Below are 23,731 nucleotides of genomic sequence, written 5' to 3'. Positions count from 1 at the left end.
TCTGTCTAACTATGTCATTTTTAAATATTGAATGATTGATGTTTTGATCACTTACTCAATACTTCAATAGCCTTTTTAGCAAATACTAATTTACTCTTACTTTAGTAATTCCTTGGACTTGAGTAAAACTATGTTGAAGTAGGATCATTTTTGGGTACTCTGCTTATTTCTGCTAATTATTCCTGAGCGTTTCAAACGTCACTAAAGTGCTTCAAATGTCAGCATTGACATGATGAAACCATGCCTCAACAGAGTGGTTCATACATTTACGTTCATACGTTGAACCGTTTTATCACCACTGAGCAAGATAGTCCCACAGCATGATGCTTTCACCACCACACTTAACATCTGGGATAAAATTCTCAAATTTAAAAGCCCCATTTCAACTCCTCCAATCTCTTTTCTGTCATTGTGGTGCAAACAGCTGAGTCTTTGTCTGCATAAAACATTTCTCTAACACAGTTGTCTTAATTGTCAGTGTGGTAAACGTCACAAATTTCTAGGTCTTAATCTCGGTTCATGTTGATGTTACAATTGTACCTGTGTAGACGCTGAAACTGATGTTCCCAGTAACTTCCAGTTCCAATTTCCATTCATCTGACGGTAACAGTCTGGATTAGACGGATGAAATCTGGACACGGTTGGATGCTCCAAGAGGAAAAATGAGCTCAAACACACAACAAACTGTTTCTTGTGATGGATGAAACAGACTAGCATGAAGCTGCAGGACTGATCCAGACCACAAGCCTGTCATAAAATTTGTGCTTAAAAGCAGTATGTTTTCCAGGGAGCCAATTTAAATGCGCTTTAGTATTTCTGATTGAAAGAACGGTCATAAATGCAGACATGTTTTAGGCCGTAAGCTTGTTGGAAGCTACAAAAAGCCTGTGGTAGATAAAAGTACAGTATGCAACAGGGACTTTTAACCAAACCGTGGTGGGGTGAATATATTTGAGACAATATGGAGCAGAAACAAACCGCACAAGATTTTCAAAATGGCATTTCAAAGCCTTGTTTTTAAAATCCATTGAAGTTGGAGCTTCAATGGATTGAAGAACATCCAGTCAGATAAATTAGACCCTGTCTTTTTCCAGATTTTTTCAAACTCCTTTTATTTTTGTTTTTATGATTTTAGAGTACAAAACTGTAGTGAATCTGCTTCAACTGAAGTTGGGCCTAAACTGTAGGTTGCACAAATTATAGAAAAACTGCTAAAAAAATGGCTTCAGAGAGTGGTGTCAAATGATTCCATTTTACTGCTTTTGTGCCTTTTAGAGTAACTTGCATAAGGAAATCTAGAACTGTTAGAAGGGATTGTCCCATAAACTCTTTAAAGTGCACTTTTTGCATATTGGTACCCTTTTTTTACTTTGTAAAAAATTCCAACTTGCAGTTTAAGTGGAGCTATTAAGTCTATTTAAACCTGAATTCAAAGGCTGTCTATAGAGAACAGGTTGTGAAACTGCCCAAATTAGATTGTATGTGTTGTGTATATATATATATATATATATATATATATATATATATATATATATATATATATATACTGCTCAAAAAAATAAAGGGAACACTTAAACAGGTGTTTAACACTTAAAGTGTTCCCTTTATTTTTTTTGAGCAGTATATATATATATATCTATATATAAAAATGTAAAGCATGCAATCAGTTGGTGAGTCAACAACAAAATACGGAGGGGTGAAATGTTAAAACAGCAATAATAAAGAATGTCAAATCAACAAGAAAACCACGGTATTATTAGACTTTTGCATGTTAGAAGATAAGTGAAAAAGAGCAAGAAACCAAAACGTTTTCCAAACTCACTTTTCATTTTTCCATACTATTCAATAAATTGCAGACTTTTCCAGATTTCTCTTTGTGTGTGTGTGTGTGTGTGTGTGTGTGTAACCTAAACCTATAAAAACACACGTGTGGGCTAATTTTAGCTAACCGACAACGTGAACGACATCTGCAGGCCTGTGGGTGGCGCTGTGGGTTAGCCGCAGCTAATAGAGACGTTTTCCTCCCATGTGAATCATCTGTGTTAAAGCCAAACCACCGTGGCTACCTCCTGGAAGAAGCCTGATTACTGTGCCGTGTGTGTGTAGGGGTGTGTGTGTGAGAGAGAGAGAATGAGACAGTGTGTGTGTGTGTGTTTGGGCTGTGATTGGATAATCTGAATGCAGATCTGGGAGGAGTGAGCGGAATAGCAGAGAGAATAAGAGAGACGGGGGTAAAATAATAATAAAAAAGGGTTGGCCCACAGAGAAGAGCCGCAACAAGAACCATGTCTCTGACTCCGAGCGCATCTGCCAGCCTGCAGCCAGCAAAGATGAAAAAAGACGAATCCTTTCTGGGGAAATTAGGAGGAACCCTGGTCCGGAAGAAACGGGCTAAAGAAGGTGAGTCGGTTTAGAGTTTTTCCTGCTTTAAGGCGTTTTTGTTGTTGTTGTTGTTGTTGTTATAATAATAAGTCCTCTTGTGTTTCTGTCCATGGTGCTGCAATCGCATGATTTTACATCGTTTAAAACGCAAACACAGACGGGTTTTGATGGTGGTGAAGCTGCTAGAAGTTAACACTTCTCTAGAGAGGAAAATGGAAGGCATCTATTTATATAAACAAAGACTTCACAGACTGCAACTCCTCTGGCATTCAACATGAGGTAAAGATGTATAAATAGATCAGATCCTCAGTGAGCTGTTACAGGAAATGCCATTTGATAAAGAAAAATTAAGATTATTAACTTGAAACAGTTTTTATTTTTATTCTATTATTCTGTGAGTTTAAGCAGCTGTTTTTATGCCCTTAATCCACAGAGCAGTTTGGTCCAAAGGACAGCTGCAAAGGTTTATCAGCCTCAAACTGTGTGTGTGTGTCTCTCTCTCTCTTTCTTTCTCTCTCTCTCTTTCTCTCTCTCTCTGTGTGTGTGTGTGTGTGTTTTCTCACAGCCATGTGTTTGCAATTTCCATTAAAGCAGACCCACCGGCAGGAGGTCAGAGACATTTTAATTGTTTTAGGAGGAACCCTGGATTCCAGGCTTCACCTTTCAAGGAGAATGTTTTTTCATTTGAACTTCTCTTAACTCTTTATGGATCGTGCAATTCAAACCGCTTTTGTGCAGTTTAATAATTTTCTCCCCCACATTTAATTTTGCGAAGATGCTAACAGTGTTGGATTTAAAAATATATATTCCTAATTTTGTTTTTGTTTTTTTTAAAATACCTTTTTCAGAAAGGCTTTAGAGGTAGGCTATTGATGTAAAGCTAAAAGGTTTTTGAAATATCTAAATTGTAAGATTTTCTTTCTAATTTTGAGGAGATGGCAAAAGAAAGAAAAACGCTCCTGGTTGTTCTTTGCCTTAAATAAAATTACCGTTGCCTAAGTTCAGATAGTAGCTGATAGTTACAACTCACATTATGATCATTTCTGACTTTCAAAAATGAAAATATATATTAATTTATGAAGAATTGTACAATTGATATAAATAACTAAGAGGTGATCTCACATGTTCTAGGTCAGGGGTGGGCAATCCTGGTCCTCGAGGGCCGGTGTCCTGCAAATCTTAGAAATCTCCCTGGTCCAACACACTTGAATCCAATAACTGAATCACCTCCTAAGTGCAGTCAGGTTCTCCAGAGTCCTGCTAATGACCTCATTATTTGACTCAGGTGTGTTGAAGTAGAGATGCATCTAAAAGTTGCAGGAGACCGGCCCTCAAGGCCTGGAGTTGCCCACCCCTGTTCTAGGTAGATCCAGCCAGCAGTTTAATTGTCTGAAACAGCAAATACCTTCAATGAATTTCAAAATAGAGTTTTGTCTAGTCCGACTTGTGTTTCAAAAGCAGTTTTGATGTATGTTTGGGATAATTTTTCAACTTTAACACAAACTTGGACCTTGTCACCCACTCAAGAAGAATGGGATTTCCAAATCTATGTATACTGTAATAGATGTAGCTACAGCACAGTGTTGGGAGCATCATGTTTATCTCTAGTGGCAGGGGCGCCGCCAGGAATCTTGGGCCCCTGACAAAAAATTTAAATGGGCCCCCCTATTCAGCTGGTGTTACAATGTTTTGAGTCTATTTGACCCATGAAAAGCGTCACAATTTTAAAAGCTTGCAACTGCCTTGCTGTCTTTGGTCCAATACTGATAACTAGCACAATATTTACTGCTAATGAATTTTACATACAACAGTCTGCATACAGTATGCAAGTAGGTTACTTACATTTTTTCTTTTAGCCTTATATTACTGAAATGTCTCTCCCCACAAGCAACAGTCAAAAGCAACGTTCAAAATATACATGAATCAATCCAGACTTCTCAAAAAATGCTATGTAGTTGCATTTTATTCAAGCTGCAGTATAGAACTTTAATAAGAAATATGTTTTCTCCATATTTGTTAAAGCTGTCACCATGTCCTGACAGTTTATTATGAGACAGATAATCTGTGAAAACAATCAATCTCCTCCACCTTGTCCTTGAACTGCTATTACTGGCTAAAATGATGCAACGTTCTGACCAAAACAACCAATCAGAACCAGTAGGAGGGTCTTAGTGCTGTCAATCAACCTCATTCACTCACTGCTAAATGTGGTAATGATGGAAAAACAACTTATCATTAAAGGAAAAATGTTTATCTGCCATCATTGGTAGCTATGCTAACTAGACTGAGCATTCACAACAGTCTATGCTAGCTGCAGGATAGCACAGAGCGAGGGGGAGGAAGGATGAGCAGCAACATGAGATGGTGATTGACAAAACTCTCTGGTTGTTTCTAGCACTTTGAGAAAGCAGAGGAAATAGATTTTTACCAGATTATCTCTTGTACCATACTGTCACAACATAATGACAGTTTTAACAAATATGTAAAAAATATTTTTATAAAAGTTACATACTGCAGCTTTAATTTCACTTAGCAGAGGACGAGTCAGGAGGGACGTGGGTTAGAGCTGCTGCTGACTGACTCACCTGTTGTTAAGTGGTTAAAGGTACAGGGACAAGTTAAATAAATGAATATCTTGGTAATTATTTTCCTTAATTCATTAAATGCTAGTGAAATGGAGGCAAACAGTCTGTAGCTAAGCCAACTATGCTAAATAGTTGATAATCTCACACAGTCTCTTGGAGAAAAACTGGGTTACTGCCCTTTTCTTTCTCTATTTCTCTATTTTTTGAAAACCTAACTTTATTATTTTTCTAGGCAGTATAGTAATTGTCACAGTTGTTCTTGTCTTCTGACTGCTGCTGAACACCGTCACCGTCAAGCTCCAAGCAGGAACAAACCATTTCATGCAGATCCAGAGGGGCTCAGGGCAAATGTCTGCTTTTTGACCTGGGACTGGGAGTGGTAACATTGAATTTTTACTGCTAAAACAATTTTAGAATACACAATATAATTTATTTTGTAATTGACAGGGCCCCATTTTGTTTTTAAAATTTCTATGAACAAAAAACAAACAAACAAAAAATGTGGAGGGTCCCCTGTTGATCAGGGGCACTTGGAATTGTCATAACTTTTCCCCCCTATCCGGCGCCCCCGTCTAGTGGTACAGGTGATCAGAAAGGATGGTTGTCTCAAAAGTCTTGAGCTTCACTTTAGTTCAGCAGCTATGGATTAGTAAAACCCCAGTAAGGAGTCCAACAGGAGAGTGATCATAAGCAGATATAACAACTGAATTTGGAAGGGATAACTCGGGCTAATATTAAGCTTCTTTAAATGAATTTGACATTAAAGCTGTGGAAAATTTATAGTCTGTGCTTAAAAGTCACAACCAAAAAACCTTCTTTTTAAATAAACTCTTCCTTTTGTGGCAAGGTGCAGTATCCAACCTGGCGTATGCCAGAAGTAAGGAAATGTATCAACGCTATACTTTAACCGCTTAACTTGTTATTTCTTCTATAATAATACCAAAAAAGCAATTCAAATGCATCATTAAAAGTCAAAAATGAAAATGGACGATGAGTGTCTGCAGTCCTCTGCCCACCAGTGTAGATGTTTACACCGTGAAAGCACCGGGTGCGTTCTGCCAACCTCTTTGATTTAAATCTATCTGCTTCCAATCTACATTTGACCAACTTGTTGCGTGCGTACCACTGATGCTGATTGACGTTTGCCTTCTTCATACCCAGGATCCTATCAGACGTATCTTGCCACCACAAGCCGGATCTGTATCTTCTTCATGAAAGTAGAAGTGCTTACTTGGAAGACCTCCTGAATTTTAGCTGATAAAATGCTCCAGTCAGAAAAGCTACAAACATGTACCAGCTTAACGATGACATCTTCTACAAATGTTTTGAGATAAATTAGGGCTGTTGTAGAAGAATATTTTAGTAATCGAGTACTCTATAGAATATTTTTACGAATATCCAAGGAAGCGGATATATCTCTCTCTCTCTGCCATTCCTACGTTCGCTCCAAAGCCGACACGATTCCAACACCAGAAAAGCTGTCGTAGTCCAACCATTGCACCGCAAACTTTTATTACAATCCTTACTTGTCCCCCAAACGCCGCACAATTCACCACCATGCTGCTAGCACTTCACAACAACTCATAGGCGGAAGTGAGAGCGCTGCCGTCCACACATGATGATCTGGCCGGAACACGGTGCGCTACATAGTATAATGAAGCTTCGAGGCAGATCAATTTTCTTCGAGGAATTTTAATAATCGAGGTACTCGAATCATTCGAAGAATCGTTTCAGCCCTGGAGTAAATAATCCCATACTTTAAAAACAGGTTATAATTCAGTTTCACAGTCATGTTTGCCAAAATAATCTATATAGTTCAAACGGAAAATAAAATTTTATTCCCTTTGTGCCTACTGTTGCTAATTTGCATCGTACGCAAATGTACACTAATTTCAGGTCCAACAATCCAATTTAAGAATCTTTAGTTAATGCATGGCTGACAACAAAAACACAAGTAATGTTTTTATTTAAATAATTGAACATAAATCCAGGCAATATGTTTTTTTTTAATTTATGATATATGTATGGATCCTCTCTTTATCTGCGTGGGACGGACTCACACAAATAATGGTCAACTAATCTCAGATCGGTTGAGTGGAACATGTTTAAAGAGATGGTAGCATCGTAGCTGTTGAAGGCAATGTTGCTGGCAGGAGACGACGTGTTGCCGTCCTGGGTGTGGTGTAAAGCCGACGCTCGGCAGATGAGTTATACTGTTAGAAAAGTTGCCTCACATTTGCTGAATAATCACTTACTAGATACCACAACATGTGGGTCAGTGCTATATATTACTTTTACTGTGAAACAGGAGGGAAGATGTCACTATTTCAGAGACTTTCAGAGACGATGGCGTATGACTTTCTCTGTGCGAAGCGATGAGCTGGAAGGAAGTCTGCGTTTCGGCGATAAGATTGGAATCAATTTGTGGGCAGACAGTGCAGTTCGCTGGAAAACGATGAGGCTGTTCTCGCATCCTGATTGTTTTGACACTTTTGTTACACCCTAAATATACAACACACTGTAGAAAAAACCAGACTGGAGGATGGATGGCAACAGCAGTGAGTCATTACACTCTACATGTAACATGCTTGCTTATTTTAGTATAACTTGGTATGCACTGTATGGTAGCTCTTGATTAATTTAACTGTTTACTTGAAAATTAAGTTTTGAAAAGTATGTAGCAGTCTATTTCATTGTTATGCGATTATTATTTCATTAAAAGAGAAATTTACTCAAGTTGTACCTAATTTCTACTGGATTTAGTTCAGTTTTATTTACAAACTCCCGAGCTTGTATTGCAATGTTCGGTGTCTTGCACAAATTTTTTAGAACCACAAATTTGAATGTATATTTTTATAATTTCATGTGGCTGACCAACACAGTGCATAGTCATGAAGTGGGAGGAAAATAAGTTTACAAATAAACATCCATAAATAGTTTTGTGCATATTCAGCCCTCTTTACGATAATAAAAAAAGAACTTTGTTTATCTCTTTGGGACTTTCCCTTAGGGAAAATGTAGTACATCTATATTGGTGCCCCTAAATAAAAACAAGTTACATCATTTCAAGTGTAATATCTGCATTCAGGATAAATTAAGATATTCTCTAAAACATATTGAGGTTTGTTAGAGAACGTTATACATTAGTGTCTTTAAGCAAACATTGCCATAATAATGTAAACTGTTTTTGACCTAATTGTACCTAAACAAACATAGTAGTGGCTGTATCATGCTGTGGTGATGTTTATTTTACAGTTGTATACAAACTCACATCTTGCTACTCAGATTTTGTATTGTAATGCAAAAGTTGAAAACCATGTCTCATACTTCCACTTCACACTCCTCCTCTGGTTGTTGTTGACCCTTTTTATAAAGAGCAGAAAATTAACAGATCAAACTTTTAAAAAAAGTAAAAAAGAGAAAAACATGGCTCCCACACACAGATAACGGGGGAGAAAAAGCTAAATGAATTCCAGCTGTGGGGTCTGAAGTGTACAACCCACTCGGACACCATCCTCTCCTTTCTGCTGTTACTCACCGATTCCTGACTGGATGTAAATAACCGGCGCTAAATTTAAGCAGCCGTCTGTCTGTCTTCTCCATACTACGGCCTTATTTATATCCTGTGCGCCTCAGTCAAGTGGCTCTTTCCCAGCCGGAGGAGGTCGATTTCAATCTGCTTAACGCCGTTGTTTATGATGCACACAGATTATAAGTAGACCGTCTCTAATGCAAAGGGAACCTCCCTGCAGTGGTTTTGATAAATCAGTGCCATTTAACCTAATCGTCTGTGTAGATAGAAGCTCTTTTCTTGGCTTCTGCTGGTCTAGAAGATTAATGCTCATGACTGCAAGCTTTGTGTGTATTAAATTAGAATAAGTGGGTTAACAGGAACACGGTCACAGCCCAGCTGATTATGTGACGCAGCAAAAGATCTTCACGGCACTATTCTCATGCACAGTGGATTTGGTCGTAGTAACAAGCCCATAAAATTTGCAGCAAGCGTATTAAATATAAGTCATTATTCACTGATATACCACGTACTGTGAGTGTGAGAATCAGGGCTGAATTTGTGATTCAAGTACGCAGACACATTATAGTGCGCTTTCAAAGCACAAATAGCTGCTGAATGCAGAAAATGCCTCTAGAAATAGAATTTTCTCCCATGGTTTTGGCGCCCTCTCTGGTGTGGCGCCCCTATGCAGAGCCACTTGTTGTTGCGCCTCTTGGCTGCAGTGACATCAGTTTTTCACATTCACCTGGGATTGTTCCTCAAAGTGCGCCAAGTCTCCACATCCCGGAGCTGACCTGTGCGCTCTGACCTAATTGCCTCCAGCGTGGCGTCCCCTTCCTGTCACGCACACACACCCACACACACACACCCTCCTCTGATGAACCTGCCTGGTAGCTGCACCGCAGAGGTGGGGTGGAGAGCTGTGACAGAAATAACACGTGATGACGCCCCTGCCTCTGCTCAGTTGCACCGATCGCAACTTACTCACACACACACACACACACACACACACCCTGCACACAAATACTCTCAATATTTAACACCGTTCTTATTCTGCGACTGGTTCCTTTGCTTGCTCGCCGGCTCCGAGGAGGATCCAGTGTGTGGTTTGTTTGGGGGCGGGGGGAGAAGAGGGGACATGGCCGGGCTGCTGTGTGGGACTAAAAGGAAGAAGCAAGGTAATCAGATTTTTTTTATTTTTTTTTATTGCTGGACTATTAGGAACTTGGAAGTGGAAATGGGGAAGCGGGAGCCGTCAGTGCAGCCTTGGTTAAATGTCAGATGTTAAGAGGAATCAGCAGCGCACTGCTTGAGTAAATGAGTTTTTTTTTAAACATTATGATCATTCAGATGCACCCCACACTGTTAAAAGCAGCAGTGATGCAATGAGATGGACATGCAGGCAGGAAGCAACAATTATGAGGAATTTCAGTCAGTCTGATGTGTAATTACTAAGATAACTGCTGATCTATAGTACGATTAAAGGCTCGATGAGAGGGTTGAAGCAGATAGTAAATCTTTGGGGAACCCTCAGGCTAATTCTGTTTATCTTCTCATGACTCACCCCTTTGAGGTCGTGTTACTGTTCTAGCTGTGCTATAAACACACTCCGGTTTGTTCCCGTAACGTCCGTCTTCTCCTCCTCTGCCCTTCCAGACGTTAGGAATAATCCAGGACTTGAATGAAAATATAGAATTGGAAGCAATGATTGCGATTTAGCCTGTTGCAGGTTGTGCTAATTGAAAAGCAGGAGGATAAAAAACATTACGGCCATTAGGAGCAGAAAGCCCTTAAAGCTTGGAGTATCGCCGCAGTCTGCATCCAAACGTGCCAGCAGAATTATATTCTACTTAAAGATCACAAGTGTCAGAGTTTGATTTTCACAAAGAGATTTTGAAGTTATTACCCTGTTTTCACTACCGAACAACTCCAAGGTTACAGAGAAGGTTTTCTTCTTCTTGTCGTTGTTGTTTATAGATTGGACAGTAAATGTGAAGCAATCCGTTCTGAAAAAGGAAGTAAGAAATATGAGAAACTTTTTAAATGAAGCTTGGAGCCGAAACCAGAATACACATTTGCTAAGTGTTCAACAACAAGGATGTACTGTATTTGTCAGCTGCACATCACTGGTATAAATCGCCCATTCCATCACATCACACAGATCCCTTTTTGGACTGACTGCGGCGGCCACTGTAGGACAAGGAATCAAATCCATTGTCATGTTCAAGAGACCTGCTTGAGCTGATTTGAGATTTGTGACATAGAGCATTGTCCTGCTGGAAGTAGCCATCAGATGAGTGCACTGTGGTCATAAGAGACTATGGTACATAATATATACCATGGTGTTAAACACAGTCAGTAGCCTACTACAAACTCTAGTTCGTTTACCCAGAAAGTTTGGTTGAAAGGAGGTGTGAATACGTAATCGAACTCCGATGTTAATAAAGGTAAATTCTGGTCTCGGTTTGGTTGAAGTGAACTGGCCTTTATTTGGCAGCGTGTGGAGGAAAGTAGGACTATGTTGGGTTGTTAGTAAGTTAAGCATGCAGGCTTAAAATGACACTATCTTAGCCAATCAGAGCAATCGTTTACAGTACACGATTGAGTTTAATGCTTAATCACATAAAAGGGAAATACATGCTATGTGCTTAGCTCATTAGTGTGCAAGAAGAGCTGAAATGACCAACGTGTAAGTTTTGGTATAATTTACAATGTGTTCCTTTTTTCTCGCCAGTCCTCTCTAAATGTAAAACGCTGCGTATTAATTTAATCCTCTGGATGTGTGTGTAATGCAGTAAACCTCAGTGGAAAGGAAATCAACCTGGAGGCTGAACTCCAGTACTCAGCTGTTTGATTGTGACAAACTGGAGCTGTTTAGTTCACATTTTGTTATGTTATAAGCAGAAAGCTGAATGTTTGCCCCCCCCCGAGTCAGTACGCTGTAGAACCGCCTTTTACATCAAAGCAGTTACAGCTGCAAGTTTTTGGGGGTAAATCTCCAGCTTTGCACATTTCGAAACTAAAATCGGTTTGATATTCAGTCACATTGAATAAAGAGCATCAGCGAAAAGCAGTTTTCAAATCCTTCCACAGATTCCCATTTGGACTCGGATCTGAACTTTGACTGGGCCATTTTAAGATATTAACATGCTTTTCTCTAAGCCGTTGAGTCACAGACTCTAAACTTCATTTTCATAAACAGTATTTTGGTTTGGCTTCATCGAACGTGGTGTAATAAAAGAATAAACAAAGTTATAGACAAGCACAACAAAAGAAGAACAGCCGTAAAGTATATTTACACATTCAAAGGAGTGGGTAGAACTTATTTTTTACAGCCACCTCTCTTCCATTTGTAGCATCAGCAGATAAATTACTATTAATATTAACTTGGTTTTTAACCGTCTTTAATATTGTTTTCTACATCCATATCTGAAACTGGTGCAGTGCATTCATAACTGCATGCCCCGTGTAAGCAAGCATTATTTTTTAACATGTTAAAAAATGTTTCGAAGTGAATTTACCGTAATACAGTAATATTTGACAACTTCATTAAATAGTAATAACATTGATAATAGCAGTATCATCAGAAGCTATTTCTCAAGTTACTGTAAATTACTTTGGATTGCATTCGTAATTGTTTTCTACACGTTTATATTGTAGAAAACATTCAATGTGGCTGTATATTTTATTAAATAAAGAAGTTCAATATTTGATGCCAATACAAAATTTTTTTCCAGTTCTATTTCTACGTTGTTACATTTTTTGTTCTGTATTCTTTACGATTTCAGTTTCTTCTCATCTTAAATCAGTGGTTCCCAAATATTTTCTGGTCCCCCCTATGGATTACAGTAAAATCCCCCCCAAAAAAGAAAAAAAAAAAAAATCAACTGTATCGTTCAACCAGACTTAAACCTATACACATATTTTGTTTTCAAACTCCACTGAAGTTTATTTCACACTTCAGGTTGCAACAAAACACACTACAAACCATCTTTACAGTGAAACACTTTTGTGTAACTGGTTTTTTTTTTTTAAATTTGCATTCATCCATACCGCTTCCCCCCCCCCCCCCCCCCCCCGCAATAGCACTGTGCCCCCTCTAGGGGTGCGCCCCACACTTTGGAAACCACTGCTTTAAATTATATTTTTAATTTCTCTTGCTAGTTTTTAAAGCATGCTTGCTTGAAAAATCGACCTGATTTCTCCGCATTGTTTCCGTGCCACCAGTGAGCGATCTCCATGAGGAGGGGAAGAATGCCATCAACGCACCGCTGCTTCCTTCAGCAACGGAAATCCATCCAGAGGACACTCTGCTGGGTATGAACGCTTAAACTCCACATGCAGCTGCAAACGAACCATTTGGACCTGAGAAGCACCTCACACATACGTCCAGTTGTGTTAAATTTAACTATGACTTATGGTTGGGACGTTTACTGCTTCCAGTTCTTCAGACTCATTTCTGAAGGCAGTGTGTAGGAGGGTATTCAGGCCTCAAAGGTCAAGAAAATGACTCTGCTGAAACAGTTTGACAGCGGAGAAGGAAGAAGTGAAAGTGGGTGGAGTGCGGATGCCCTTGAACTTAGTACACCGTGAAATCATCTCTGACTCATCTGGGAGGAAAAGCTTGCCTTATCGATGGCTGTAAAGTCATTTTTGAAGGAAAACTTGTCATTGTCATATTTATAAACTAATGATCTCACTGGTGAGAAAAGAAAATGCTTTCTAATTTGAATAAAAGGGTGTAAGAATTGACATATTATCCAACTCCTGTTTCATGATTATTGTTTCGACATTGCTTTTCCTCACAGAAGAAAATGCTGAAAGGATGATGCTGGACCCCACGTCGAGGGAAAACCCTAAATTTAAAGATCTCGTGAAGGTGAATGAGACTGAATGGGATTTTGTGCACCGAAACAAAAGCTGAATATGTTCGGAGCAAAACAAAACACCCCAATCGTACGAACTGGGTCATGCAGGTGCTGATTGACTGGATCAACAGCGAGTTGGAGGAGGAGAGGATCATAGTGAAAGACCTGGAGGAGGACTGCTACGACGGACAAGTGCTACAGAAGCTATTCGGTAGGAAACAGTCACATGTTTAACAGAGTTACAAAAAAACCTGAGAGGAGCAACACTTTGGTAGACAGCGTTAAGGCTCGTTTCAGTCATGCTGGTTTTCATTTCTGTTCTATGTAAACTAGATTAATTTCTTGCTGTTCTGTTTGCCAGGTGGGCACTAACAAGTCATGGCTCCTGAAACGACAGCACGATCAGCCCCAGGATTGTATTTTTAGAAACCATTTAATTGGGAAAACTGGAAACCTGAAGTTCAAATAAATGTTCTTCTCATTTAGTGTTGTGTAAAATCAATGCGCTAGCAGCTCTATTCGATTGAATGTGCTTTGCTTTGGCTGATTTAGGATGTAAAGCACCACGCCCCCATGCTTGTGGTAGGGTGGTGCACCCCCATATTTGTCTTTTGTCTAATTATAAAAATAAAGGTTTCAGAAGAAAATCAGATATTGGTAATTATTTTTTCCCCAAAGTATTTTTACGTTATCTTTTAGCATGAAGACTTTTTCTTGTTTCTTTAAAGCACTAAAAGTTGTTTTTACATTTTCATTTGTGGGGATAGATTTTAAAATATCTGTTTCAAAATAAATGACTTGCATATATTCAGTCAAAGCTATAAAACAGATTTTTACGCAGAAAGATCCGAATTCAAAAAGTTGCTCAGCATTTCTGATAGGCTGGTTGTCCATGTTGGTTTTCAGAAGAAGTTGTTTTTTTTGTGCACTTACACAAGTTGGCCAGCAGGTGGCTTTGTATGGCCTGTCACTCTAGTCCAAAGAGTTGGCTTATATATAGCACAACACCCAGATATTTACAAGAAAACAAATGATTTGTGACCAGATGTCTATTTTAGTGAACACCAAGCATGAAAAGAACCCGGTGTATTTCTTAGTGTTGAACACAAAACAGTTCACATTTAAAGCCAAATGTTCTTCAGCTGCTACCAAGACATCTTTTGGATCGTACTGTTTGATCTTTGCCCCGTTTCAAACACCATCTTTCTTCCTTTGTTGCATTTGTTCAGCTTCTGGCTACTTTCTGTGTGCAATAATATTTGAACCGACACAGATGAGCTCCGACTCCTAAACCTCTCCCTTTCTCCGTCGGTGCCAGAGAAACTGTCGGGTCGGAAGCTGAACGTAGCGGAGGTCACCCAGTCGGAGATCGGACAGAAGCAGAAGCTTCAGACGGTTCTGGAGGCGGTCAACAACACGCTGAGGCCTCACGGCTGGACGCTGGAGTGGAGTGTGGACTGTGAGTTCGACACCCTTTTCAGTCCGTGACTTCTTGAAGTAAACACACAAAACATTTACGTACAATTTTAATGTGTGACACTTAGTCCTGTCACAATAACTAATGTGTCTGGACGATTAATCATCGCAGAAGTTATCGCGATAAACAATAATATTGTTTGTTTTGTTTGAGACAATTTGCCAGTAACACAATAATAATAGTGGCACAATAATGCAAGAACACATTCTCAACGTTCAATAAACTTTCTAATTAACATTTAGCACTGGAACTGGAAGGCATTTTAAATATCCAAATACATCAACAAAACAACAGAAACAACTAATAAAATTAATTATGAAGTCGCTGAAAACAAAATTAACCTTCAGGAAAAGGTTTAGTTGAGACCAAAACTCCAGTCTGAAGTCTTTTACTACTTTTGGAAGAAAGAGAAAAATGATAAATTTCTTGTAATTTATGACGCGATTATTTGATTTAGTGATTATTGTGGCAGGCCTAGTGAAACTGGTTAAACACAGCTGAGTGTCTTCATTTTAAAATGATGAGTATTTCCTTCTAAACATAGTTGGGCAATACCAGTATCACAAAGAACTTCCTAGATAGATGGATACACCTTCCTGCCAAAAGTATTCACTTGTCTGTCTTCAAACACATACCAGATGATCTCAAGTAACATCCCATCATTAATCCATAATGTATACTCTGATGCCTGCTCACCCGTTGCCCACCATTTCATCGTCCGTAACGGCTTCAGTCTTTCTGGGAAAGCTTTTTATTTTTCATGAATGTTTGACTGTCCTTCCATTTGTGAGATCAGTGGCTATGAGAGGCCATTTAAGCTATAATGTATTCTTGCCTCTACATACACTTTCATGCTCCATCATAGTCTTTCCCTAGAGAGTGTGGAGGTGTGTGAGAAAACAAGAATACACGATGGCCTCAACGGTATGTGTTCTTGCATTTTTATGCCATTATTACAATTATGTTACCTGAAAATCGTGTCAAAACAATGTTACCGTTTATTGCAATGAGTTCTGAGACAATTTATTGTCCAGCAAAATTTGCTATTATGACAGGAAACTGAGCAGATGACCAAGACAAGATGTCATTAAAACACGGCGTTGCCATGTAACAAAGCTGTGTGGTTGACAAAACAGACAGTTGTTGCCAGATGCAAGTTTTTCAGGGAGAGGTGTTAACCGGAAGCAAATAAATGGTGAAGCTGAAGAGGGAAGACGTCAGCGCTCTACATCTGGGTGTTTATGTCTCTCAAGCCATGTTGTTGTAGCAGAATTTGGCAAATTTTTTCTGATATTGCACAGCACTACCTAACTAAATTCCTGTTAACATTAACGTGATTTTCTTTTTCATTGTTGTCTCTGCAGCGATCCATTCAAAGAACCTGGTGGCTATCGTTTACCTGCTGGTTGCTCTCGCTATGCACTTCCAGGCTCCCATCAGACTCCCTGAACACGTGACTGTGCAGGTGGTGGTGGTAAAGGTAGGGCTCCAGTCGGCCTGTAGGGTCATTGGAAACACTGTAGGCAAGAATATGAATAAATTTGAGCAGTAAAACTATTGATTTAAATGCTTTCTTTCAGTTTGTCTTCAGTATTTCAGTTCAGCTAGTAGAATTCATGTTTCACATAGAGTCAATAGAGTCTAAGCTAAGCTACTGCTGCTAATACCTTCATGTCTTTCTCCATTTAACTCTGTCTATTGCTGCGACTGACGGTTGTCGACCATTGCAAACTCTTCTCGATGATTGTGGTGACATTTCCATATGAAATGTTAGGTATGAATTGTGTGTTTCTGTTAGCACTTAGCTGTAATAGCTAATATAAACAGAAATACAGTGAATGACTTGATGTACAATGAATTAAAATTTACATTTTTTGGATTAAATTATTGCAACAAATTAAACTTTCAGCTATATTCTGTTCATTGAGATGCCTTTGCTTTTAAATTGTGCGTTACGTACCTTATGGCTTGTTTGCTGGGATGAAGGTGTAGACTTGTACATTTCTCACTGTAAGAATGGAAATCTTAATGATGCCACTAATACTCTTTGAGCGCCCCCAAGTGGCTTTTCTGCTCAGGTCACTTCAGGCGTTGGGCATGATGAGTTGACAGATCTGCATTAAATGAGATGAAGTAACGCCATTAATGAGTCATTGCTGCTGTGACATTTGCATAATTTCTGGTGCAGATTTTTTTTTTTTTTTTTTTTTAACGTGTAAAAAAGAATTACGTGCACGACGGTATCAAATGTCCAGAAAGGGGATCCTGGAGAGCCAATTCCAGAAATATCTTCACATTCTAACTATATGAAATAGTGTGACCGGGGTGTTGACGTTAGAAGCAGGAACAACGTACCTGCAATTAAAACTGTGGTTGATATTGTCTTTATAAGCAATGTGAGTTACTCTCTGAAGTCACAACTTTTACTTCTGTTCATGCAGAAGAGAGAAGGAATCCTGCAGACTGCTGTCGTGGCTAAAGAACTGACCAGCACCACAGAGTAAGACCTACTAAGACATGTTTATGGGTCTTTTTGGAAGTGCTTCATGCCTGCAGCTGAGGAACAAACTAATTAATTATGTAATTTCTCTCATTCGATTTTTGCTGCAGAATGATGCTGGGGCGATTTGGTAAGTCAAAGAAATCCGAAACATCGTGTGAAAAAGCTCAAAGAACTAGATTACCTTGGTAACGATCTGAATTCAGATTGTTTTGGTTCTTCTTACATGTCAGACTAGAAGTGAACAGGTTCTACTTCAGTCACAGATAAGAAAACGACAAAATAACAAAACATCGTTCATCAGATAAGAATAAAACCCGTGAGTCCTCGTCGGTCAGTGTTTGTACCTCCTTCAAGTTGTTTTCCTTTCCAGCAGAGCGGGATGCATTTGACACGTTGTTGGATCATGCGCCCGACAAGCTCAACGTTGTGAAAACGGTAATAGGATCTCAGCTTTACAGTGAACATTAGATGTTGTTTCTAAAGTTATGTTTTTATTTTCATCAAGGAATGTTTTTGTAAAAGTGCTGAACAGTTTTTGGATTCTCCTTTCAGTCCCTCATCACCTTTGTGAACAAACACCTGAACAAGCTGAACTTGGAGGTCACTGAGCTGGAGTCTCAGGTAGCTTATGGATGTATTCTTAAAATCACATCCTAGCCAAGAAAGTCATGTTATTTATATATTGTCTAATATATATACAAAACATATCGTGCATTACAGTTTAATTGATTTCTTTCTGTTATTCTTTTGGCTGGATGACATTTTTAAAGTGAATCCCTTCATGATGTGTTATGTTTAATGGGTCTGTCTATTATACATATTTATAAAATGTTTGTGTTTCTCTAGTTTGCTGATGGAGTGTACCTGATTTTGCTGATGGGGCTGCTGGAAGACTATTTTGTCCCTCTCTACAACTTTTTTCTCACCCCTGAAAGCTTTGAGCAGAAGGTTGTCTCACTTATAGAAAATTAGAAATTAGAATATATATATATATATATATATTAGATGAGAAATATTAATTGCCAGTTTTGCTCCCACTTAGGTGCACAACGTTGCATTTGCCTTTGAGCTGATGCAGGACGGAGGCCTGAAGAAACCAAAGGCAAGACCAGAAGGTATTCCACCATTTCACTGCCTTAATATTACTGCAGATTAAGAGTAAATTCTCCTTAAAGAAAAGGAAAAATAATCACAATTTTAATGCCAATTAACATGAATTACATGAGTTAAACTTTTAAAAATATCCTAATCTTTACTGCAGTAGCATAACCTATACCTGTTCATGAAAATGCTCCTCTAGTGGAAACCTGGTTTATATTGAAAATCACAACTTTTAAGTATGGTGGAGAATCAGTGATGCTGTGGGCCTATTTCTGCAATTTGATCAACATTTTATGGCCTCTTTGACTCTTTACAAAAACTTTTTTTTGTTCTTAAAGGGTCAACTTTTTTATTACCCATTGAATAAATGTGGAAAAGGTTTCACTGAATTAAAAGATTCATGTACTTTAAGGTTGGTTTTTGTTTTTAATGCTTCTTTACCAGGGAAGTCAGTAAGTGTGCAGGAAGCTGTCATTACTATGATCGTCCAGTAGGTGGTGATCTCGGCCTAATCTGTAATCACTTGATTTGTATCCTGCTCAGCTTCTCTCCCTTTGCCTCTGTTTATATAAAAGATGGCACCTCAAAACTTAGCTATGACAAACTATTATCATGTAGATTTAATATTTAGATTTATAGTCATAAGTATAAATCTTATAGTTATTTACAAGATCTTTTGATGATATTTCGCTCTGTGCAGCCATAGTGTAAATGTCCTTTCTCCTTCTATAAATAAATCCCTACTTATCAACTCTGTTCCCAACGTTTACACTAATTCAGCTCCTTCCAGCTCCTGCAATCCCAGCTGATGTGATAATCTTTCATCGCAAGGTTGATTATAGGCAACAAGTGAGATCCCGAACAGAGAAACGCTCACTGCCCCCCCGGTTAACCCAGACCCAGTTTGAATGATTAATTCAGCTTAGTCGCTTATGTAGTACAGAAACCTACTTTTGTGCTTCCGAGAGTAATGCAATCATACGATAATCATTTGCGAATTCTTGGGGATCTATTTTAGGCTGCGGCTCTGTGATAAAAAAAAAAAAATCGCAAATAGCTTCTCGAAGGAAAGCAGTCCGACGCTTATCGCGCACCAGACTCGTAATGTGGAAAAAGAACCTTCGTGTAAGAGCAATCTAAAAGTAATTATCTCAATTGTTGCGTATGTTTCCTGCAGATGTGGTCAACCTGAACCTGAAATCCACCCTCAGAGTCCTCTACAACCTGTTCACCAACTACAAAAACTCTGACTGAACCCGTTTCCCTGGCAGTACTCTGGCCAGAGTAACTCTGAATGTCGTTAGGGTCTGGACACTGGAGGCGGCCACCTGGGACTGAGAGACATCATCATTATCTGCAATCCGAAACTCCCCGGAGGAAAGGGCAGAACAAGGCTCTGAACGTTCTTCTTTAATCATCTTCTTTAATCCAAATGTCAGTATTTATTTATTCCATCCTCCAAAGTTGTCTGCGACTTAAGAAGCTGGGCGACCTTTAGGCGCTGCATTTGAATACAGCCGTCATGGGGAAATGGCGACGCTGGAGAATGTTTGTGCTGAAGTGAACTAATTGCCTTCAGTGCTGAATATTTTTGCTGACATTTTCTGCAAAAATATTCAGCTGGATCGTGGAGTTTTTAAGACGTGAAAGTGGAACTGAAATTTTAGATTAGAATGTTTTTTCATTTTATTTTTTGTTGCAAAAAAAAAAGAAAAAAAAAAAGGAAGCCATAATCAGAATAGAAAAGCTTGTTGTATTTGAGCTCTTCTTATATTTGCTTAGCCTATGCAAAACTCAAGCCGTTTCCTCTGTGAGATGTACGAGATACAAAGCAGTCTGTTCAAAACTTGTACCGATAAATATGTTGTAAAAGTACGTGAATGTAATAACTGTCCTTTAAAACTCATATTTAATTAAAAATAGTACAAACAAAGCAAATCAACTTAGAAAGCAGTTTTTGTTTTTTTGCCCTGTCTTGTTTTTTTTCCCTTTTGGATAAAATTTTACGACTTGGTAACATACAAGGTCAAAATGACTGCCTAGGTCCGAAAGTATTTGGGATAAGATACACGTGTAGAAATGAACATTTATATTAAAATCAAACAGACTGAGACACCAGGATTCTCTGAAATGAACACAAACACGATTCTCCTGTTAAAAACCTCTTCATCTGTTCAAGACGACGACTTGGTAATCATTTTCGGTTAAAGTTTTTGCATAATCTACGAAACATTGCAGGACTTCTACTACTATTGAACACCAACACATAAAGAAGGTTAAGATGTTTCTCACTGTTTCTGGACTCTATACGGATTGTAGAAGAGACTGAAAGAATCAAAAATATTTTAAAAAATCAAAGAACAAAATAAGAGGGATCACCCAGATTTTTTTAAGCACAAACTTCACAGCTGATTGCCAGGTAAAGCTGAATATTTTACACTATTACGAAGGCTTTATTACCTCTAATTTATACAGAAACATTTGCTGCGACAGGCAGAATCATTAAGGCAAGGCTTTGTTTATTTCTGCAACGGTACGACGCAGCAGATTAAACACTGCAAAAATAAGGTTCACCTGATAAATGTAAAATATTTCAAATGAATTAACAAATTAATAAAAGCAATAAGATAATTTTGATGTAAAGAAAAAGCTACAAACCTTTGACAGACACGTGCAGAGTTGAAAACTCAACTCCAAAATTATACCAAAGATGAACACAATACATATCTAAACCATAATTGACTCGAAGAAATAAAAACACGTTAAAGCAACAAATATAGAAAAAAAATAAACCTAATTACGTTTCTTTACAGTTCTCGCACGCACACACTTGTCAGGATGAGACTTTATGCAACACAGATGTGTTTCTCTACCATCAGAGGATATGGGAATGCCTCAGTTTGAAATGTTCTACTTAAATAATTAGTCATGCTAACATAATCACAACAATTTAGACTTGGCAGCATTAGCTGTCAGACAAGCTAATGCTGTTTATCTGTGCAGCTCTGAGCACAAACACTGTAAACGACTGGATACTGTTTTCTGTTCTAGTTTTAGACGTTTTACAAGCTTTTTCTAGAAAGCTAGAAACAACATAATATGGCGCCTCAATTTTGCAAATATCCTCTCTAAGCTAAGATAATCTATACCTCCTAGACGCTACCTGTTCATTAGCATCTGTCTTGCCAAGGCAGATATCACCCTAACATTCGCCTCGGCTTTATACAACAATGCCAAATAAAAAAATCCACAGGCACCTTCAATTACAAAAAGTACTTTGGTTCTTAAAATTGTACTCATTTCTGCTAAAACTTCAGGTTTTTGTGAAGGAAAAAAAATGAGGCAATGATAATCATTTTCAAAATCTTTTAAAAGAAATAACTCAATATTTGTCCCGCACTACTGAATAGGACAACAGATATGCACCTTCAAAACACTCACTTTGGGATTTAATTTCCATTTCCAGTCTGCATCCCTCAGGCTAACATGGTATTATTTGCCCAAACTCCTGAGGGACTGTGAGAACATTTTCTGTGTCTCCACAGATTTCAGATTTCTAGCTCGCCTCCCATGAAGTCGCTCTTTTGTTGACTTGGACGTACACTTGGATCAGGAAACTGCCAGAACCATATTTGGGTAAGCATCTTGAGATGTTAAGCACCGATTCGCATCAAATCGACTGTAACGTGATTTTTGAGAGAGGTTTTAGATGACATTACCCAGGCCTGGACGCTCCTTCAGGAAGAAAAGACTTTATTCTTCAGTCTGGATGTGCAGAATATACGAACTCATGAAACGCAACCAGAACTTGTTGGAAACTTCTGCAGCATCTTCTGTGTTGCTGTGGATATTTTTTATTTTTTTCGCTACCCTCCTCCAGACTGATACCTTTGTAAAATTACATTATTTTGATCTTTGACAACCTTTATGCAAACTGCAACGTTAGCTAAAGGCTGCAGTCAAAGCAAATGTCGAGGAAGTCCTACCTGAACTTTATTTCTGAATCACCAGATCTAATGTAGTTGATGCCGGGGTTTAACTCAAAATGACCGAATCCTTAAAACTGAATCAAAAACAGAGCGTAGCTCTTACTTAAGCAAACTATTGGCAAATTTTGTTATTACATTTCTCCCATCTAACAGATTTATGAGTTACACATGATCAAAACCGCATGTGAAATTCATATGCATGTATGAAGTTCTTTTTTTGTTTTCTAAAGATTTACTTTTTGGTATAAAACAGTAAATCTTTGGATCTTTGAAGTGAAGGATACTGACCTGGCCTATATATTCAGTTATCTAAGCTGTAAAAGCTGATGTTGCAATGTACCTTAAGTGCAGCGTCTTCCCCGCGTCTCAGGAGAGCCCTGGTCTGGGGCATCGTCGGGCTTTTAAATGGGTCCCGGCGGAGGTCTGGACCGCTCTCTCTGTGCTCCTCCAGTGGCTGCGGCGGCGCGGTGCTACCTGGAGACCTGCTGAAAACGCACAGAGCACGTCTGCTCAGGCATTTTCTAACCAAACTGAATAATTGAGAGAATAGATGAGTCAATCTAGACACAGATCTTACTGCACCTCTCAGCTGCAAGTTTTTTCTTTTTTTCTCCCCCCTCCTCTCATCTTCATCTCGCCCATCAGGAGGAAATAAAAGCCTGGAATGAAACTGAATGAGGATTTCATTTGATGCCTTACGTGTGTGATAGGTTAGATTTGCTTTGGCTTTTTGAGAGAGAATGGCTTTGGAACAGGCAATTCCTGCAATTTGGGTAGAGTAAAGATATTATGGATTTATTTTAGGCCTTTATTTTCTTGTCTCATACCTTTGTTGCTATGGTAACCTTCCACATCTCCCAAATTGCCCTTTCGTCTCCCTTGTGGGTGGTCTATATTTCCCCCCCTCTTTTCCCCTCAACAATGCAACGAGCACTCGCAGGTTTTCCTTCCCACTTATTTTTGTACGCTTCAATCCGGTTTTCATTTGCTCTGATTTTTTTTTTCTTTCAGCCGTTTTTGACGTAGAATTGACGAGGCTGGACTCCAGATGTCAGCAAACGGAGCCAGCCAATTGCAAAGAGAGAAGTTTGAACGCTTCAGGCCTCAACAAAGTCACGTATCCCCCAGGCTTCTGCAGGCGAAGATTTCCAAACAATGCATATATTTCTCACCTCACACGCACTTGAGTTTATCATAATCCCAAATACAGATCGTGTCACTGAACACAAACAGTCTCATGTGGAAACGCTCTGCTGCAAAGCCTGTATCAAAAAAAAAAAAAGAAAGAAGAGGAAGTGCTACCTTCCTTCAT

General features: G+C 38.8%; 1 protein-coding gene and 1 long non-coding RNA gene across 6 annotated transcripts; one reads left to right on the top strand and one right to left on the bottom strand.

Annotated features, from left to right (window-relative positions):
• The first annotated feature begins 2,031 nt into the window (after positions 1-2,031).
• On the top strand, positions 2,032-20,368 carry LOC102218161 (beta-parvin). 5 transcript variants are annotated; one of them, XM_023345447.1, is made up of 14 exons: positions 2,318-2,400; positions 2,540-2,661; positions 12,709-12,798; positions 13,290-13,360; positions 13,458-13,560; positions 14,668-14,808; positions 16,191-16,306; positions 17,268-17,326; positions 17,437-17,456; positions 17,700-17,764; positions 17,882-17,950; positions 18,176-18,277; positions 18,372-18,444; positions 19,608-20,368. In XM_023345447.1, the coding sequence occupies exons 4-14, from the start codon at positions 13,307-13,309 to the stop codon at positions 19,682-19,684; spliced, it is 879 nt and encodes a 292-aa protein (XP_023201215.1). In that variant the 5' UTR covers positions 2,318-2,400; positions 2,540-2,661; positions 12,709-12,798; positions 13,290-13,306; the 3' UTR covers positions 19,685-20,368. The 5 variants fall into 5 exon arrangements, with proteins under 5 accessions (XP_005796396.1, XP_014329092.1, XP_023201215.1 ...); XM_005796339.3 differs by lacking the exon at positions 2,540-2,661 and having other exon boundaries at positions 2,032-2,400; positions 17,703-17,764; XM_014473606.2 differs by lacking the exon at positions 2,540-2,661 and having other exon boundaries at positions 2,033-2,400.
• On the bottom strand, positions 16,263-23,640 carry LOC111610655. Its single transcript, XR_002753749.1, has 3 exons — positions 22,760-23,640; positions 16,787-16,940; positions 16,263-16,343 (listed from the first exon to the last, which is right to left on the bottom strand). It is a non-coding gene; the product is annotated as an uncharacterized LOC111610655 (long non-coding RNA).
• Between the last annotated feature and the right edge of the window lie 91 nt (positions 23,641-23,731).

The sequence above is a fragment of the Xiphophorus maculatus genome, chromosome 2, assembly GCF_002775205.1.
Source record: "Xiphophorus maculatus strain JP 163 A chromosome 2, X_maculatus-5.0-male, whole genome shotgun sequence".
NCBI lineage: Eukaryota > Metazoa > Chordata > Actinopteri > Cyprinodontiformes > Poeciliidae > Xiphophorus > Xiphophorus maculatus.
Note: the sequence above shows the minus strand (reverse complement) of the source record. Positions and strands in the feature narration are given on the sequence as shown.